The sequence below is a fragment of the Mya arenaria genome, chromosome 5 (genome assembly GCF_026914265.1).
Source record: "Mya arenaria isolate MELC-2E11 chromosome 5, ASM2691426v1".
NCBI lineage: Eukaryota > Metazoa > Mollusca > Bivalvia > Myida > Myidae > Mya > Mya arenaria.
This window is the reverse complement of record NC_069126.1, coordinates 44712430-44730370: the sequence shown is the minus strand read 5'-3', so window position 1 is coordinate 44730370 and position 17941 is coordinate 44712430. Positions and strand designations below refer to the sequence as shown.

The window sequence follows — 17941 nt, the reverse complement described above, 5'->3', positions numbered from 1 at the left end:
GTCCATGGTAGACCGATCCCCTAGTCCATGGTAGACAGATCCCCTAGTCCATGGTAGACAGATGCTTTAGTCCATGGTAGACAGATCCTCTAGTCTATGGTAGACCAATCCCCTAGTCCATGGAAAACAGATCCCCTAGTCCATGGTAGACAGATGCTTTAGTCCACGGTAGACAGATGCTTTAGTCCATGGTAGACAGATCCCCTAGTCCATGGTAGACAGATCCCCTAGTCCATGGTAGACAGATGCTCTAGTCTATGGTAGACCGATCCCCTAGTCCATGGTAGACAGATCCCCTAGTCCATGGTAGACAGATGCTCTAGTCCATTGTAGACAGATCCCCTAGTCCATGGTAGACAGATCCCCTAGTCCATGGTAGACAGATCCCCTAGTCCATGGTAGACAGATCCCCTAGTCCATGGTAGACAGATCCCCTAGTCCATGGTAGACAGATGCCCTAGTCCATGGTAGACAGATCCTCTAGTCTATGGTAGACAGATCCCCTAGTCCATGGTAGACAGATCCCCTAGTCCATGGTAGACAGATCCCCTAGTCCATGGTAGACAGATCCCCTAGTCCATGGTAGACAGATCCCCTAGTCCATGGTAGACAGATCCCCTAGTCCATGGTAGACCGATCCCCTAGTCCATGGAAAACAGATCCCCTAGTCCATGGTAGACAGATGCTTTAGTCCATGGTAGACAGATCCTCTAGTCTATGGTAGACCAATCCCCTAGTCCATGGAAAACAGATCCCCTAGTCCATGGTAGACAGATACTTTAGTCCATGGTAGACAGATGCTTTAGTCCATGGTAGACAGATGCTTTAGTCCACGGTAGACCGATCCTCTAGTCCACGGTAGACAGATCCCCTAGTCCATGGTAGACAGATGCTTTAGTCCACGGTAGACCGATCCTCTAGTCCATGGTAGACAGATCCTCTAGTCCATGGTAGACAGATCCCCTAGTCCATTGTAGACAGATCCCCTAGTCTATGGTAGACAGATCCCCTAGTCCATGGTAGACAGATCCCCTAGTCCATGGTAGACAGATCCCCTAGTCCATGGTAGACAGATCCCCTAGTCCATGGTAGACAGATCCCCTAGTCCATGGTAGACAGATCCTCTAGTCCATGGAAAACAGATCCCCTAGTCCATGGTAGACAGATCCCCTAGTCCATGGTAGACAGATGCTTTAGTACATGGTAGACAGATCCCCTAGTCCATGGTAGACTGATCCCCTAGTCCACGGTAGACAGATCCCCTAGTCCGTGGTAGACATATCCCGTTGTCAATGGTAGACAGATGCAACATATAAACACAATTTAGAAATCGTAAACATTGAAACCAAATTTGTCAACCTTTGAGTTTTTGTTGTAATTGTTTTAAAAACTTTTGTGGGTTGTTTAAAGATGCTTAATTTCTTTTTTGTCTGAACTTTACTGGTAGGAAGTTGGATACTGAGAAGCTTTCAAGAGGCCTATTTTAACCCATTATTCATTTTTGTTTTCCTCAACATAAACAAATGCTGAAAAATGTCGCCAAAGCCGACTTTGCCCTTTAATTAGTCTAGATAATGGAAAACCGATGGCAGTTTTACAATGAGTAATGTACAGTGTTAAAGGAAATATCAGACTTGCATTCATTGAAAATACAGTCTCACATTTTGAGATCTCAAACCAATTTAATTGCAAATTAAAAGAGGGCATATCATTCTTGCATTTTGAAGATGATGTTAATTTCTGGTTGTTGAATATGATTAAGCTATCTTATTATATATTCTTATCAATATTTCATCCTCTTTGTGTTGGTATGTTGATTATACGATATTGTTTTATTCTGAATCCGTTTCACTGTTTTTGTCAAAACTGTCTCATTAACATTGCAAAAAAACTGCCCATATAAAATGTACAGGGACAGGGTATTTTCACCCCTGTAGAGACTATGTTTGCAGTATACAGTTTACATTCAAGAAAGAGGTACCATTCTTAAAGGTCAAGGCACTGTTAAAATCCAATCCTTTGATTCTGTTGTTGCAGCAAAGTGTCCTATAATATATTCATTAAACTTCAGAAAAAGATACCAATATTGCCTGCTTCTGTGCACGCATATTTACATTTTTATTCTTATAACAAAAAGTGTTTCAGGTATTTCTCCTTTGAGAAAATAAATGGTTCTGTTTGAAATATCACTGGCAGGCAGTATTCCCTTGAAAATACATGACAAATAAATACACATTTAAAATCACTTAGTTTTGCAAAAAAATGTAATTACAAGTGTAAAATTCTTGTTGAAATTACTATTACCTCGCATGTTAATGATGTTGTTTACAGTCTAATCGACTCTTGCTTCATTATGTGGAATGACCATAGCTGTATTTTAACAATGAAGGCATGAACTGTACAGGATGTATACTTAACATTGTTCTCAAGCCTCTTAGCAGTGAACATCACATGACTTCACTGACACAGACAGATAACAGGTCAGAGATAGGGCTTCCTTTCACAGGAGTTTTATGTTTCCCCGGATTTTAATATTTCCTTGAGTGTAAGGGGAATTAAGTTAAGTGGAAGGTAGAGTAGATTCTGTAAGAGTGGAGTGGGAAGTAGACTGAATTCATGTAGTGCATCACCTGTTTCATACAAACATATATGTTAAAAAATGATACGATGTGATACCCAGTATGTTGTAGAATGTAAGATGTTTGTCATTTTGAGCATTAATTTGAATCTAAAAAACTTGGGTTTTTTTCTTTTCTTTATGAAGTGCATGATTGTTTTTGTCAGTTTGATGAAAATATGGATGTGCAGATCAAAACGATTAAATGCGTGTGTGTGTGGTGGTGTGTCCGTGTGTGTTTTGGTCTGTGTGTGTGTGTGTGTATGTGGATGCATGTGTGTGTTTTGGTCCTTGGTGTGGAGTGTGTGTCTGTGTGTGTGTGAAAGGTGTGTATGTGGATGCATGTGTGTGCATGTGAAGGATAAGCACTATTTTGATATTTGTCTTTCTTTTTTTTCAGTGTTTCAACTGCATTGAGCATCTTGAGAAAATAACAAGACTCATTCACTAAAAGAAGAATGTTTCCTGAGTGTTGACACTGACCGATAGGACATGTACACATGTTGAAACTGACCGATATGGCATGTACACATGTTTAATCTGACCGATATGACATTTAAACTTGTTGAAACCGACCGATATGACATTTACATATGATAAAATGGGCCTGCAATAAAACTGACAACAACAAGGAAATCATTCAGCAGTGTGTGCAGATCACTTCCTGATGAGATGGAACCCTGTAACAACTGAAAGTGAAAACTGTGAAAAGAGATGGCTCCTACCACAAGCATTGTGTGTCTGCCTGACATCTGTGAGCAGGTAGGTAACTGAAGGAGAAATGGCTCTCTTTCTGAAATCTGTGAGCAGGTAGGTAACTGAAGGAGAAATGGCTCTCTGCCTGACATCTGTGAGCAGGTAGGTAACTGAAGGAGAAATGGCTCTCTGCCTGACATCTGTGAGCAAGTAGGTAACTGAAGGAGAAATTGCTCCTACAACAAGCATTGTGTGTCTGCCTGACATCTGTGAGCAGGTAGGTAACTGAAGGAGAAATGGCTCTCTTTCTGAAATCTGTGAGCAGGTAGGTAACTGAAGGAGAAATGGCTCTCTGCCTGACATCTGTGAGCAGGTAGGTAACTGAAGGAGAAATGGCTCTCTGCCTGACATCTGTGAGCAAGTAGGTAACTGAAGGAGAAATTGCTCCTACAACAAGCATTGTGTGTCTGCCTGACATCTGTGAGCAGGTAGGTAACTGAAGGAGAAATGGCTCCTACAACAAGCATTGTGTCTGCCTGACATCTGTGAGCAGGTAGGTAACTGAAGGAGAAATGGCTCTCTGCCTGACATCTGTGAGCAGGTAGGTAACTGAAGGAGAAATGGCTCTCTGCCTGACATCTGTGAGCAGGTAGGTAACTGAAGGAGAAATGGCTCTCTGCCTGACATCTGTGAGCAGGTAGGTAACTGAAGGAGAAATGGCTCCTACAACAAGCATTGTGTGTCTGCCTGACATCTGTGAGCAGGTAGGTAACTGAAGGAGAGATGGCTACTACAACAAGCATTGTGTGTCTGCCTGACATCTGTGAACAGGTTCATAATGTTGTTGTTTTTAATGTCTAGTTTAATAGAATTCTGAATTATCTTTATTTTGTAACTGTGACAAGGTACACATGTTTATCAAAAAAAAATATAGAAGGAGGAAGTATATCATGGCAAACAAAAGCTGACTGAATTCTTCAATTATTCAGCTTTTTGCTGTCTTTAATATTTTTCACTTTCAATTACCTTTTTATAGAGGTGCTAGGTTTATGGATATGATGTTTCTGCAGGTGTCAGGCTCCCTGTCAATGGACTTCCTGCTTCCCAATGGCATTTTTATCCAGCTGGCTGTGGACCTCAACAAACCACTTGACTACTTAAAACTGGTACATGTGTACTAATGTAGATTGTTAAAATTATCCTTGTAGTAATATTTGTTTTAAACTTTTGACAATAGCATAATTTTTCACGAAATTTAGTTTATTATGAATAACTTCCTTAAAGCCTTTTTGTTTTGACATATGCAATGTGATGAAATACCAAATATGAATTATAAAACCCTCATAATGTAATGCAATGTACAGTATCTGTGCAGTATTGTGTGACCAGAATGTTGATAAGAGCAATTCGTATTTATAGGGTAATGAAAGAATGGGGAATTTGATTTGTCCTGGTTATTAAGCATTATCCTACAAACTGTTTTCCTCGTTTTCCTGCATGTGTTTATGACACTTTCATTATGTTAGTTGAAACACCCGTTTTTAGCTCATTTGTATTGCTACACATCATGGAAATCTCCTAGTCTTGTTGTTGTCAGTGGGCCGGCAATGACAAAGTCCAACAAAAAACAGCCATAGGCTATTACTCAAAGGTTCCAATGAAACTTCAGTTTTATAAAGTATGCTCTAATATCTAGGAGCTTGATACCTCAACAATGCCCGGAGATATAGTCATCAAACTTGATATGGAGGCTCGGCCTGACCATTAGATGACCCTAATGAATTTAGGGGTCATGGGGTAAAAGGTCAAGGTCACAGTAACCTTGAATGCAAAAAGGTTTTCTGAGTGATAGCTCGACAATACCTCCACCCATGGCCCTCAAACTTGACGTGAAGGTTGGGCTTGACCAGTAGGTGGCCCCTAATGATTTTAGTGAGTAATTGAGTAAAAGATGAAGGTCACAGAAGACCAAAGCTTGTCCGAGTGATAACTGGACAATTCCCTGGACCTGTGGTCATTAAATTTGATATTAAGGTTCGGCCTGACAAGTAGATGACCCCTATTGATTTTAGGGGTCATAGGGTCGAAGGTCAATGTCACAGTGACCTTGAACGTGAAAAGGTTGTCAAAGCTTGTCCGAGTGATAACTGAACAATGCATGGACATATGGTCATCAAACTTGACATGGATGCTGGGCTTGACCAGTAGATGATTCCTTTTGATTTGAGGGGTTGTCCAAGTGATTACTTGACAATGCCTGCACCCATGGCCCTCAAACTTGACATGGAGGTTGGGTCTGACCAGTAGATGACCCCTATTGATTTACGGGGTCATCAGGTCAAAGGTCAAGGTCACTGAAGACCGAAGTTTTTGAGTGATAACTCAACCATTTTTGGACCTAACATTAAGGTTGGGCGAGACCAGTAGATGACCCCTTTGATTTAATGGTTTATTGTATCAAAGGTCAAGGTCACAGTGACCTGTTACGCAAAAAAAGGTTGTCAAAGCTTGTCTGAGTAATTACTCAACAGTGCATGGGCCTATGGTCATCAAACTTGACATGGAGGCTGTGTCTGACCAATATATGACCCCTGTAGATTTTTGTAGACATCGGGTCAAGATCAAGGTCACAGTGCCCTTGAATGCGATAAAGTTGTCTGAGTGAAAACTCAACAATGCCTGCACCCATTGCCCTCAAACTTGACTTAGAGGTTGGGCCTGACCAGTAGATGACTCCTCTTGATTTAAGGGGTCAAAGGTCAAGGTCACAGTGACCTTAAACGCAAAAAGCTTGTCCATGTGATAACTCGACAATGCCTGCACCCATGGCCCTCAAACTTTACATTTAGGTTAGGGGGTGACCAGTAAATGGCCCCTATTGATTTAGAGGTCTACAGTCAAGGTCACCTCTCATTTAAGTTATTAAAATATACACCAAATTTACTTATGCCCTTCTGCTAGAGGATACATGTTTATCTGCAAATATCAGTCATCATGTGAACATGATTAAAAACTGTACCTACTATCCTCACACTTTGAATGGTCATCATCTTAAAACTGCCTCAAAGGTATCCAATGTCAATAACAAATCGGCTGTCATTTTGGTCCATGCATATTGCATTCAATTTTCCAAATATTCCTGACAACATGGCACTCAGGGGGGCTAATGTTTGACAAACATCTCTCATTTTGTCCTAATTTCATGACCACTGACCTGATAATGAACATTGTGTATTTGCACAGATTATCTGGGACCAAGCAAAGAAACTGCCATTATACAACAAGCTGATGGGGAAGGAGCGCTACATCTTTGAGTATCTTAACAGAGACGGGGAACGGGTAATGTTTAAATTAATATGCCTGTTACGAGAAATTAATGTGAAAAACGCCCTTCTACTTAATTGTATGTCAATTTCAGCCTGTTTGTGTTCACCCCCTGATATCTTTAAATAGTAACAAGCTTTAACAGAGAGTAAACATCTTTATATTGTAAATAATTATTTTTGGAGGACAATAATAAAATTAATTCATACTTGTATAAATACTTACAAATTTAGTAAATAAGGTAAATAATTTTTGTATTGAATGGCCAAGAATGTGATATGATTTATAACATAAAAACGTATTTAATCATTAACAGCGCGCTGACATAAAACGGCTTAACAGTAAAATTGCGATCGCTCGAGGACGCCGGGGTCCGAGCTGTAACCTCGAAGGAACTGATGTTTAGAAAGACCCATGATCATTTTTCCAGTCATTTGTTAAATATCTTTCAGTGTATTTTAAGTTTGAAGTCGTCAAACCGATTGTTTACTATGACACCAATTATGTGTTGCGTTGTGGAAATCGCTCATGTTCAAAGGCTGTCGTAAATTAAATGTAAAAGAAAAAAAAAAATATGTAATGAATAAATAGTTATGTTTATTTTTACAAGAAGCACGCTTTCTAAACAAGCAACATTTAAGTATGACAGTACATATTATGGCATAAGTCAGATTAAGTTTCGCAAAATCAAGGATTGTGAAACTATTCAAACTCATAATTTATCTTCTGAAATGCCGTTATCAACTACTAACCGTCATGCGTAAACAGTGATAAACACCTAGCAATCGTTTGGGGTTTTTTAACATGCGTTTGGGAAAAAAGTGTGAAATTATGACTTGGAGGGAGCCACATGGTTTTGTGCATGATTTGTGTATTTTGGACCGTCCATTGTGCTCGACTCCTCAAGTTGTTTTGGTGTTGAGGCAGCGTCAGTATATTTTATATGAAAATAGAAGGAAAAATGTTCGAGACCAAGCTCCGATCTCGAGTGACCGCCGGTTCTTGAACGACCGCCAGTTTGAACGACCACAGTTTTACTGTATATAACATGCATATTTTTTTAAACGCTTTTTGTTTAAAACGTCAAAAATAATTACACTAGCTATGTATTAAAAATATATCATCACAATATTTCATGATGAAATATGTCTCAGCATGATATTTAGGACCATTATGAATATGGGTCTTCTAGGGTCAGAAGCATTTACTTTTTCCTCGATAAACAAACATCACATTTGTTAAAATGAAAGTTGTGGCTTTACTCGTTTCCTCATTAACCCCTTGTTCTATGGCACATTATTGTTAATGTTTTGATACAGGAAGAAGTTACAGATGAAAGCCTCCGACTGAGTGAGATTCGACCTATAGGTCGGTTTCTACGGTTACAGGAGCGCAAAGATGAGGGAGACAAAAACACACTCGATAAACAGATCTCCTTACTCCTGGGGAATAAAAGTATGTCACCGTTTCATTCGTCATAAAACACTCTAGTTAACAAAATTTTATTAGAGTAGATTGCTAGATATTGAGGATGACAGCATGACTTAGGCATTTCATTTCTGGGTCTTATTGACTGCCTTCCAAGTGCAGATATGTGACATGGTCTGTGTAAACGAGTGTGGATTACAAAACAAACTTATAACAATGTGTAAATTTGAATCAGAGTTACTTCAAAAACATTTAAAATAGCTATGAATGCATGCTTATGATATACAATAATGTAAAAAATGAAAATGTCACTTTTTCCCCAACAGGACTCGTATTCATTGACACTGTCAATGTCAAGGGGTGAATGTGAAAAGGTTCTAAGTGACATGAAATAAAGAAGCAGACAGAACCTTTTTCCTTTCATCTGTCAATGTATAAAAGGTTATGATGTGGGTTAGGTGTCTGCCATCCACCCAAGTGGTCATGGGTTCAGGTCTCGACTTTCTGAAAGATCATCAGTACTGGTTTCTACCCAGGAAAGGGACTTAAACATTTAAATCAGTTAATAGCTGTATTCACACTCGAGCTGAGAGATACATGTAAGCTTAACTTGAAGTGGTGCAATGTTTTCCTTTACAGACTTGATGGAAATGCACGCCATCCCTCGGGCAGAGGTGGATGACTTCCGCAAGAAGATATTACTGTTTGCTTCCCGTGTACCTAGAAACAAGGTATTACATGTGCATTTAGTGGAATCAGCGCTAACAGGGTTAACTCTTTCTGTTTTCAATTGGAGTCATGGCCATCTTGCACTGAGTCCTTTATATTTAGTTTTCAGATAATTCATGAATGTACACTACTTAGATACAACAGCATCCTTTGGTTTTGCCTGAAGTTACCAGAGTGTGATACAAGAAAGTCAAGGTGTGGTAGCCTAGCTTTGATTAGTTCTTCAATGTTTCCATGCTGGGTGTTGAGCACCAGTTCAATGGAAGGCAACTCATGGGATTTACAATAGCACTCCTAGTTGTCCAGAACTGTTGTAAACTAGCCTTCAATCTGGAGCAGGCCATGGAGCCACTGTTAACATTTTGTATATGTTCCGTACAACACATTCATACTGGAGATGGATGCTTTACCACTGTGTGGAAAGATGAGTCAACCATTACAAAATAACTTGGGATGGCAACGAGTACCTGAGTACTCAATCAATCATCCGAGTACTCGAAAAAAAAAAAAATTCTTTATGAATTTCACTAAATACATGATTTGCAAACGTAAGTATCAGGCGCATTTCCAAGAAGACAATTTACAATCCCTCTCATCCTAGCTATCTACACAATCGACCCTTATAAATTAATTGACAATTGTTTTGAGAGTTGCAAACTGACAACAGCAGGCCCTTATTTACAAATGGCATTGGTGTCAATTAAGGAAGTTTTGATAGCGGTAAATTCTGAATTTTGTTCATTATTGAGTGTAGTCTCATCTAGACGCTAGAATATGACCTTTACTTTCCATTTATATTTTAGTACATATGTGTGTATAAAGTGCAATGAAAACGCCAAATTAAAAGCATGAAACAACATTTGTTTTCTTTTTATCGATTTTTTTTCTTTTAAGGTACATAATGACAGTCTTATTTAAATATGAAAATGACCAATTTTACAACCATCTCACAAAGTTCATGAATGATATATGTATACACAAACTTGTCTTTCCCAAAAACCAATTCAAGTTATCCAAGTAATCGAGTACCGGAATACTCGCTCTGAAGTTTTACCGAGTACTCGAGTGCCTATTTTACTACTCGTTGCCATCCCTAAAAATAACTTATGTTTATGTTTGTCATCTAAAATGAAAGTTATTTGGAGCCAACATTGAGCTGGGTTTTTACCTAGCTTTGTGCTTCCAAGGGAGACTTAAAGGGTTGATATTTCAGATGAATGGTGATTCCCCTTGCAGAGGCAAAATTCATGCAGTTTTATACTTTCATTCAGCATATGGTAACATGCTCATTTCAGTATACATAAGTGATAATTTGATAGTATATTATATGAATCAGATATCCTAAAATTGTAGTTTGACAGTGAATATTTACTTCTTATTGAACTTATTTTCAGTCCGCCTTTGAGAAAAGGTTCCCCCTACAACTACGCAGCTCTGACACGATACCTGATGATATCAGAAACAGGTTGAACAACGGCTACCTTGTGGTCTCCGTTCAGATAGAGGAAGTCAGCGTAAGTTGGGATTGAATTCTTTCCTTCTGAAATACAAATGAAGTCAAAAATACATGTTTGTAATTGGAATCAGTATGATTGTTTTTCTACGAAAATTGACATGTTGTAGAATGATGTAAACTGATCCTGGTTTGAAACTCAGTTTAGCTTTAATTACATCTGATTAGTGTAAGGTTGAATTCTTGCAGATGTTTGTGTTGTTTCGTGTATTTCTTGTCTGTTTGTCTTTTATCTTTGTGTCATAAAAAAGAAGATCAAAGTAAGGTTTCAGTTTTTAATAGTATAAAAAAGGTCAATGTATATATATTATAGCCTTGAGTTTGCCTCATTGTCATTGGCGGATATTATAGATTTTCAAATGAAATTTAATACACAAGTCACCAGAGAAGATAAGCACAGGCACAGCAGTGGCCAAAACATTTCAATAATTGTTGACTATTCCAGTTTTTCTAACTCGAAAACAACAGACGAGAGATTGTGTTCCCTCCACAGCTCTCTTGTTGGTTACCTGGCTTGTCCCTGTAGTTTCTACTCCATCACTGAAATTGAAACAAGCTTTCCCATGCCTTCCCTAACCTTCTACTTTGAAGGGGAACAATATAGGGTTACACTTCAATAAATAGCTATATCACGCCTCCAACATAAATGACGCAACGCCATTGGTCCAGGACTGGTCACGTGGTGACCCCATATTTTTCCATATTGGGTCACCAATTTTATATTGTACCAAAATGGCGTCTATTGTCCGATTCCGATGAATATTCTGATGAATAAATGAAACATTTAAACATTTTAACAGGTTTTCGATGTGATATATACGTTACGGGGTTAATAGGTGACCCAATATGGGATATAGGGGGCGCAGGGAACCATATTCGTTATGGTTTCCTTTGCCCCGTATATCCCATATCGGGTCACCTACTAACCCCGTAACTTTTAATATATACAAAATTCGCAATTATTTGTTTATCTGTACACAAATCATATGCTTTTTTTGTTTTGATGATTAGAGTCACATGAGATACACATAATAATGCATTAAATTTGATATGATTCTTTAGTGCATCTATCAAGTGTAAACGAGGTTGTTTGGTTGTCCACCAAGCAACGTGGTTAGTGCACATGCTTCTCACCTAGGCGACCAGGGCTCACTTCCTGGCCTGGGCGCATGTGAGTTTGGCTATTGGGTTTCCATCGGATACTCCGGTTTCCCCCACAACACAACACAAGACCATACTCTCATATAGCATCGTGCCAACCAGAGTGATTAATATAATCTTGTAATAACTTGTTTCACAATCCATGTAAAACAAATAAGTCGCCATTTCACTATCTGTTATATGCATGATAAATAACAGAATCTACAGCTGCCTGGCACAACTGTTGATTACTCATAGCATAATTTTTTTATAGTTTGAATTACTGGTATTCTAGTTGTTAAAAGTTTGAATTACTGGTATTCCAGTTGTTAAAAGTTTGAAATACTGGTATTCTAGTTGTTAAAAGTTTGAAATACTGGTCTTCTAGTTGTTAAAAGTTTGAAATATTGGTATTTCAGATGTTAAAAGTTGTAATTACTGGTATTCCAGTTGTTAAAAGTTTGAAATACTGGTATTCCAGTTGTTAAAAGTTTGAAATACTGGTATTCTAGTTGTTAAAAGTTTGAAATACTGGTATTCTAGTTGTTAAAAGTTTGAATTACTGGTATTCTAGTTTTTAAAAGTTTGAAATATTGGTATTCTAGTTGGTTCAAACATATTTTATTTTTTGAAAGAAACGTATAAATTATGCATGGTCATATATTCAATATCAAAATATAGGACTGGACTGAAAGATGGTAAACAACTTATGAAAGCCCTTTGTTAATAGTTTGAAATCATCATAAAAACTTCATTGTTTTATTTTCAGCACGCTGAAGTTTGTATTTCTTTATATATGTCAAGTACATTACATTTAAACAGCTATATTATATTTAACAATTTAACAATTTTCACAATAACATACCATGCACTTTCATACTTTTTTTATGCAGCATAAGGTATTTTGAAATAAGATAGTTCACCTTGCTGCACGCTGTAGTTTAAGCTTTGTACAGGCAGTCATACAATACTAACCACATAAACACCTGTTTGGTTTTTGTCATATTAAGCATTTAAGACATTGTAATGAGATCGTTATTTAAGGTGACTATAGTGACTAATGTAAGTATTGTGTGGTATGAAATACCTTACAAGATGCAGATCATTCTAATACTTATTAGCCATTTTAAGAAATAGTGATGACTGTATGATCAAATTCAATAAAATAATCCCTGATTAACAAAATAATCTCTAATATGCACCCAACACTGGTGATAATCAATTTTAGGATCTTCAGTAATTGATTTACATCAGACATTTTAAAATGTCTGATTATGTAACACTAGGAATCAATGGTTCAATGATGATGTTTAATCATCTTATTTATGCCCGGGGGGGGGGGGGGGTATGGTAATGGATAAATTGCCTCAGCAATTCAATCTACCTCAAATTTTGTTCCTTTTACAATGATATGATTTGACTATGAATGGCGCTCCAAACAGGTCCATGTATTTGTAGTCATTATATGCTTTCTGGTCGTTCATAGAAGTTAACCAATGTGATATATGATACCATTTTGATATCAGTAAACAATTTTTAAAATGTCTGCATGCACTCCGCTGGGACAAAAGATCATTGACATCATCATTGACAACATAATTGACATCATTTCAAAAATAGAGTGAGTAATATGTTGAAGGGTATATAAATAACTCTTAGAAAGCTTAATGCATGTTATGAACAGCTGCTCAAGCATAACAGGCGGGTATATTTTACAGGGCATGGATACATAGTATAAGTAGAACATTTACAGTGTTACAATAGATTTAGCATGCCTGATGTGTTACATGTTTCATGTCACAAGATGAAATATAATCAATATCCCACTGGAACAATTATCCTCTATGTCTATCCTGTATGTCTTCAGACTTGTACTGAAGTATATGACAAATGTGAACATATATATTATAGCATTTCTGAATGAACATTCGGAATTTCCATTTACTTCTGAAGCAATTTACACTGAGAGTACCTAATAAGGTTGTTATGTTTTACACAATATTAATGTTTTGTTATTAACAAATAATTATTTCTCCTGGCAGGTCAGAATTTACCAAAGCAAAAAGTAATTTTCACAACTGAATATATTTCCAGATCAAGTTTCACCTCCAATGTCACATCGAGGAGAGCCCTGAGCTGATCATCGACAATGCGATACACAAGTGGCACAACCGACGTGTACGAAACTCCTATGACTATATTCTCAAGGTCGTAGGACAGGAGGAGTACCTCTATGGCAAGAGTGCCATACACAACTTCAAAGTATGTTACTCAGAGAATGAGTATGATCATTTCAAAATTGTGTTTATTATGCCTTTTGACATCAGTTTTTACTGGATATCACTAGGTTCATTCAGTTCATTGCAAATGTAATGAAGACTATTCTGTTGTACTCTGAAATAGCACTTTGCAACTGGTCCTGGTTTGTCTTGAACATTTAAGGGAAAGGAATACTAAGAATATATACAAAACAAAACTTTTGCAAAATGTTTTGATGGTTCTGTGAGTGACATATGATATTTGTGTGTTTCAGTACATATACAATTGTATCCAGAAGAATGTGGCACCTCAGTTCTGGCTTATCAGTAAAAAGGCTGTGTGGTCAGATGGTTAGTAAACAATTGCGAGAAGTTTTGACATGGAATATTGTAACCAAGTAATACATTTACATAAATCTATTCTTTTTACTGTGAAGATGAATCTATTCTTTTTACTGTGAAGATGAATCTATTCTTTTTACTGTGAAGATGAATCTATTCTTTTTACTGTGAAGAAGTGTCTCCACTTGGAGCTTTGTCAATGTTGAGAACTGGTCTTTATCCAGGAATGGTAAGCGATTCTTAACCCCCTGTACATATCAGATTTTAAAACTGTACAAACTGTTGGTAGCTATAAAACTTCTTGACATCTTATTTTACATCTTCATCATTGGACCATAAACTTCATCTATCTGTAGGAGTGTAAGCATGCACTTGCAAAGCCTTCTTTTCACTTTTAGTTTGAATTGACATTTCTATGTTCCCAAGGGGAGAGCATATAGTCGCTGCTTTTTTTATCCTTTACCTTTCTGTTCGTCTTACCATCCTTCATTCACCCTTGTCCAGTGAATAACTTCAAACCAACTGATGGAATTTAAATAAGACTTGGTATATAGATAGATGACAATGAACCATAATCATATCATGCATATTTATTATGTTATCTTCCCTTAGTCATTTTTTCAAAATCAGTTCTTGTCAGGCCAAATCTTAGAATGTACTAAAGCTACTTAAATTAAACTTGAAATATAGATAAATGGCGATGACAGGAAGTGAAGAGATGGTGTCCTGGTCTTTGACATTAAGAAGAACTGGGTGGTCAAGGTTAAACTGTAGATATTAACTGTTACATTCTATATTTCAGAGGCCCCCAATCGTCCAGCACCCTCTCTGCCCAAACCACCACGCCCCCACCCTTCATTGACTGGACACAGTGACATCCTCGTGTGGGACATTGACCAGAATTTTGAGGTGAAGGTCAACAGTATAACGAACATTGAGATTACATCAGTGCCTATCAGGGACAGTATTGATAAGGTAAATATGATGTGTATTGTTTCAATGCTTTTATAAAAAACACAGTGATATCAAATAATTTGTTGAAATTGATAAGTATTTCAAACAACTGGGAGCATAAAGAGAATGATTAATGAACAGTTTTGTTTTAAAAATTATTATTAGCTTTTTCTTTTTACATAATAGTCGCCCCTCTGTCCATGTGTCTGTCCATTACTATTGTGTCTCTCTTGAAATGTACTAAATTTTATTCGAATTTCCATCAAACTTTACAGGAATGTGCCGCGAGGGTATAGCATTCCTGTTCTTTTCTGAAAGGTCAAGTACACATTAAGACATCAACTGGCTACCGCTCGGACAAACCCAAATCAAATCAATCAAATTTATTTCACATGTTTTTATTTCACATGTTTTTATTTTTTTAATTTACAGGTTAAACTTTTTGTTGGCCTATACCATGGTAACGAGGTGCTAGGTAACGTCATGTCTACAGGGGAGATGCCCGTTGTCCATGGCAACTGTGAGGTTAACATGCCCCTGACCTTTGAACTGGCTGTCAAGGATATGCAGACGGCCAGCAGACTCTGCGTCACACTACATGGAAGAATGAGAGGGACTAAGGTACTATGTAGTGACTCTATTCTGTATAACTTTGTGATATTTAGACTTAAACAGATCTTTGCACCACTCTTTAATTTATTGAAATTAAAAAGTATGAACATATTTTTTGGCTGAGAACATAATGTTAATGATAATTGTTCCCACAAATCCTTTTAATCTTTTATCATTGATTTACTTATTTAATGGTTTAACTAATGATAAAAGTCTGAAGAATGTTAATTTTCCATATCAGATGTGCGTGCATCTGTAATATTTTAATGGTTCTTCAGGGTCTGAATCCCATAGCGTGGGTAAACCTCCCAGTGTTTGACTTCCGATCTCGACTGCTGCTTGGAGAACAGACTCTGGCCATGTGGCCTGTCACTGCCGAGCTACAGCTGGAGGAGACTGGCTGCTACCCTCTTGGTGAGTGGGGCTTATAAAGGGTGATATTGTTTTGGCGTTGTCCTTCCATCACACCTTTTTCTGTCCAGAACCATGTAGTGGTAGGGATTGGTCAGATTATGTTTAAAGCAAACTTTATCAGAATGTTCCCCTTGATCAAATCTTGACCACTTGTAAGTTTTGTTACATGGGGTCTAAAACTAGGTCATTAGGTCAAATCTTAAAAAAATATTTGGAGCAAACTATAGGCATTTTATTTGGTCCAATATTCAGCAGACTTTAAATAATCAGAATGTTTCTCTAAATGAACTCTTGGACAGATTAAAAACTGGGTCACATGTGATCAAAAACAAGTTCACTAGTCTTGAATCATATCATTTTTATAATTTTGAAACTAGGTAACATGGGGTCAAAAATTAGGTTACTTAGTGAAATCTAAATGCTATATACAATATTCTTTTATTTCAAATGATTGAAAACAAACATATCTCATACCCAACGTTCATAAGAGTCCATCACTCTGCAGCTGTATTGCATGTTTCGGTTAGAATATTTCACCAACACCATTCCAATTACTTTGCCTAATCAGGCAGGGGATATAAATTTTACAGATTTGATTATTTTTATCACTTTACCAGTCTTGAGTGGCCATAGTCAACCAATCATTGCATGCTTTCTCTCATACAGATTGTAAGTACGTCATGTGTTGGTGGTCATTGGTCAGTATGTGTTATTATGAGAGATTAGTTTTATGCTATTATTTATAATAGAGTGCCTTATATTTATGCTGTCAACCAATTAATTTCTGAACGAGAATACTCGTGTCTGTAATGCCGGCATGGTCTTTCCCGACTATAAAAGATGCCCTGCCAAAGTGATATATTTTATAAACTGTTTATTACAGGCAGTGTATCCCTGAACCCCCATGGCACAATGACCCTGACTGTTAATTTTTCGGACTACAACAGAAGCCCTCCAATAGTCTTTCCACCTGATAACAAGGTATGAGCGAGTCTTTTGTACATGTTCTGATAAACTCTTTGTGGGATTGGCATTGGGTTTGTGGACTGGATTTTTACTCAACGTGGTGGTGGGTTGAAGCCCCACCAGGGTGAGAGTGGTCTTGTGGTATAGCTGTCCATCTTGCCCCCACGTGGTCGTGGGTTGAAGCCCCTCCAGGGTGAGAGTGGTCTTGTGGTATAGCTGTCCACCTTGCCCCCACGTGGTGGTGGGTTGAAGCCCCACCAGGGTGAGAGTGGTCTTGTGGTATAGCTGTCCACCTTGCCCCCACGTGGTGGTGGGTTGAAGCCCCACCAGGGTGAGAGTGGTCTTGTGGTATAGCTGTCCACCTTGCCCCCACGTGGTGGTGGGTTGAAGCCCCACCAGGGTGAGAGTGGTCTTGTGGTAAAGTATCTGCCTCACACCCTTATGGGCCTGGGTTGAAGCCCCACCAGGGTGAGAGTAGTCTTGTGGTATAGCTGTCCACCTTGCCCCCATGTGGTCATGGGTTGAAGCCCCTCCAGGGTGAGAGTAGTCTTGTGGTAAAGTATCTGCCTCACACCTTTATGGGCCTTGGGTGAAGCCCCTCCAGGGTGATAGTGGTCTTGTGGTATAGCTGTCCACCTTGCCCCCACGTGGTCATGGGTTGAAGCCCCACCAGGGTGAGAGTAGTCTTGTGGTATAGCTGTCCACCTTGCCCCCACTTGGTCTTGGATTGAAGCCCCTCCAGGGTGAGAGTAGTCTTGTGGTATAGCTGTCCACCTTGCCCCCACTTGGTCATGGGTTGAAGCCACACCAGGGTGAGAGTAGTCTTGTGGTAAAGCTGTCCACCTTGCCCCCACATGGTCATGGGTTGAAGCCCCACCAGGGTGAGAGTGGTCTTGTGGTATAGCTGTCCACCTTGCCCCCACGTGGTGGTGGGTTGAAGCCCCACCA

The 17941-nt window shown here is 38.4% G+C and overlaps 1 protein-coding gene across 3 annotated transcripts in view; it reads left to right on the top strand.

Moving 5' to 3' along the window:
* Nucleotides 1-17941, top strand: part of LOC128234040 (phosphatidylinositol 4,5-bisphosphate 3-kinase catalytic subunit delta isoform-like) — a 40817-nt gene that overhangs the window by 2170 nt on the left and 20706 nt on the right. For 2 of the 3 annotated variants that reach the window (XM_052947995.1, XM_052947993.1), the window contains exons 2-13: nucleotides 3018-3379; nucleotides 4384-4479; nucleotides 6557-6652; nucleotides 7957-8092; nucleotides 8705-8796; nucleotides 10189-10308; nucleotides 13542-13709; nucleotides 13981-14056; nucleotides 14850-15022; nucleotides 15434-15622; nucleotides 15892-16027; nucleotides 16911-17008. In XM_052947995.1, coding sequence (XP_052803955.1) covers nucleotides 3332-3379; nucleotides 4384-4479; nucleotides 6557-6652; nucleotides 7957-8092; nucleotides 8705-8796; nucleotides 10189-10308; nucleotides 13542-13709; nucleotides 13981-14056; nucleotides 14850-15022; nucleotides 15434-15622; nucleotides 15892-16027; nucleotides 16911-17008 — 1428 coding nt within the window. In that variant the 5' untranslated portion in view covers nucleotides 3018-3331. Of the gene's footprint in view, nucleotides 1-3017; nucleotides 3380-4021; nucleotides 4078-4383; nucleotides 4480-6556; nucleotides 6653-7956; nucleotides 8093-8704; nucleotides 8797-10188; nucleotides 10309-13541; nucleotides 13710-13980; nucleotides 14057-14849; nucleotides 15023-15433; nucleotides 15623-15891; nucleotides 16028-16910; nucleotides 17009-17941 lie in introns of those variants that run through there. The other variant, XM_052947994.1, reaches the window with a different exon arrangement.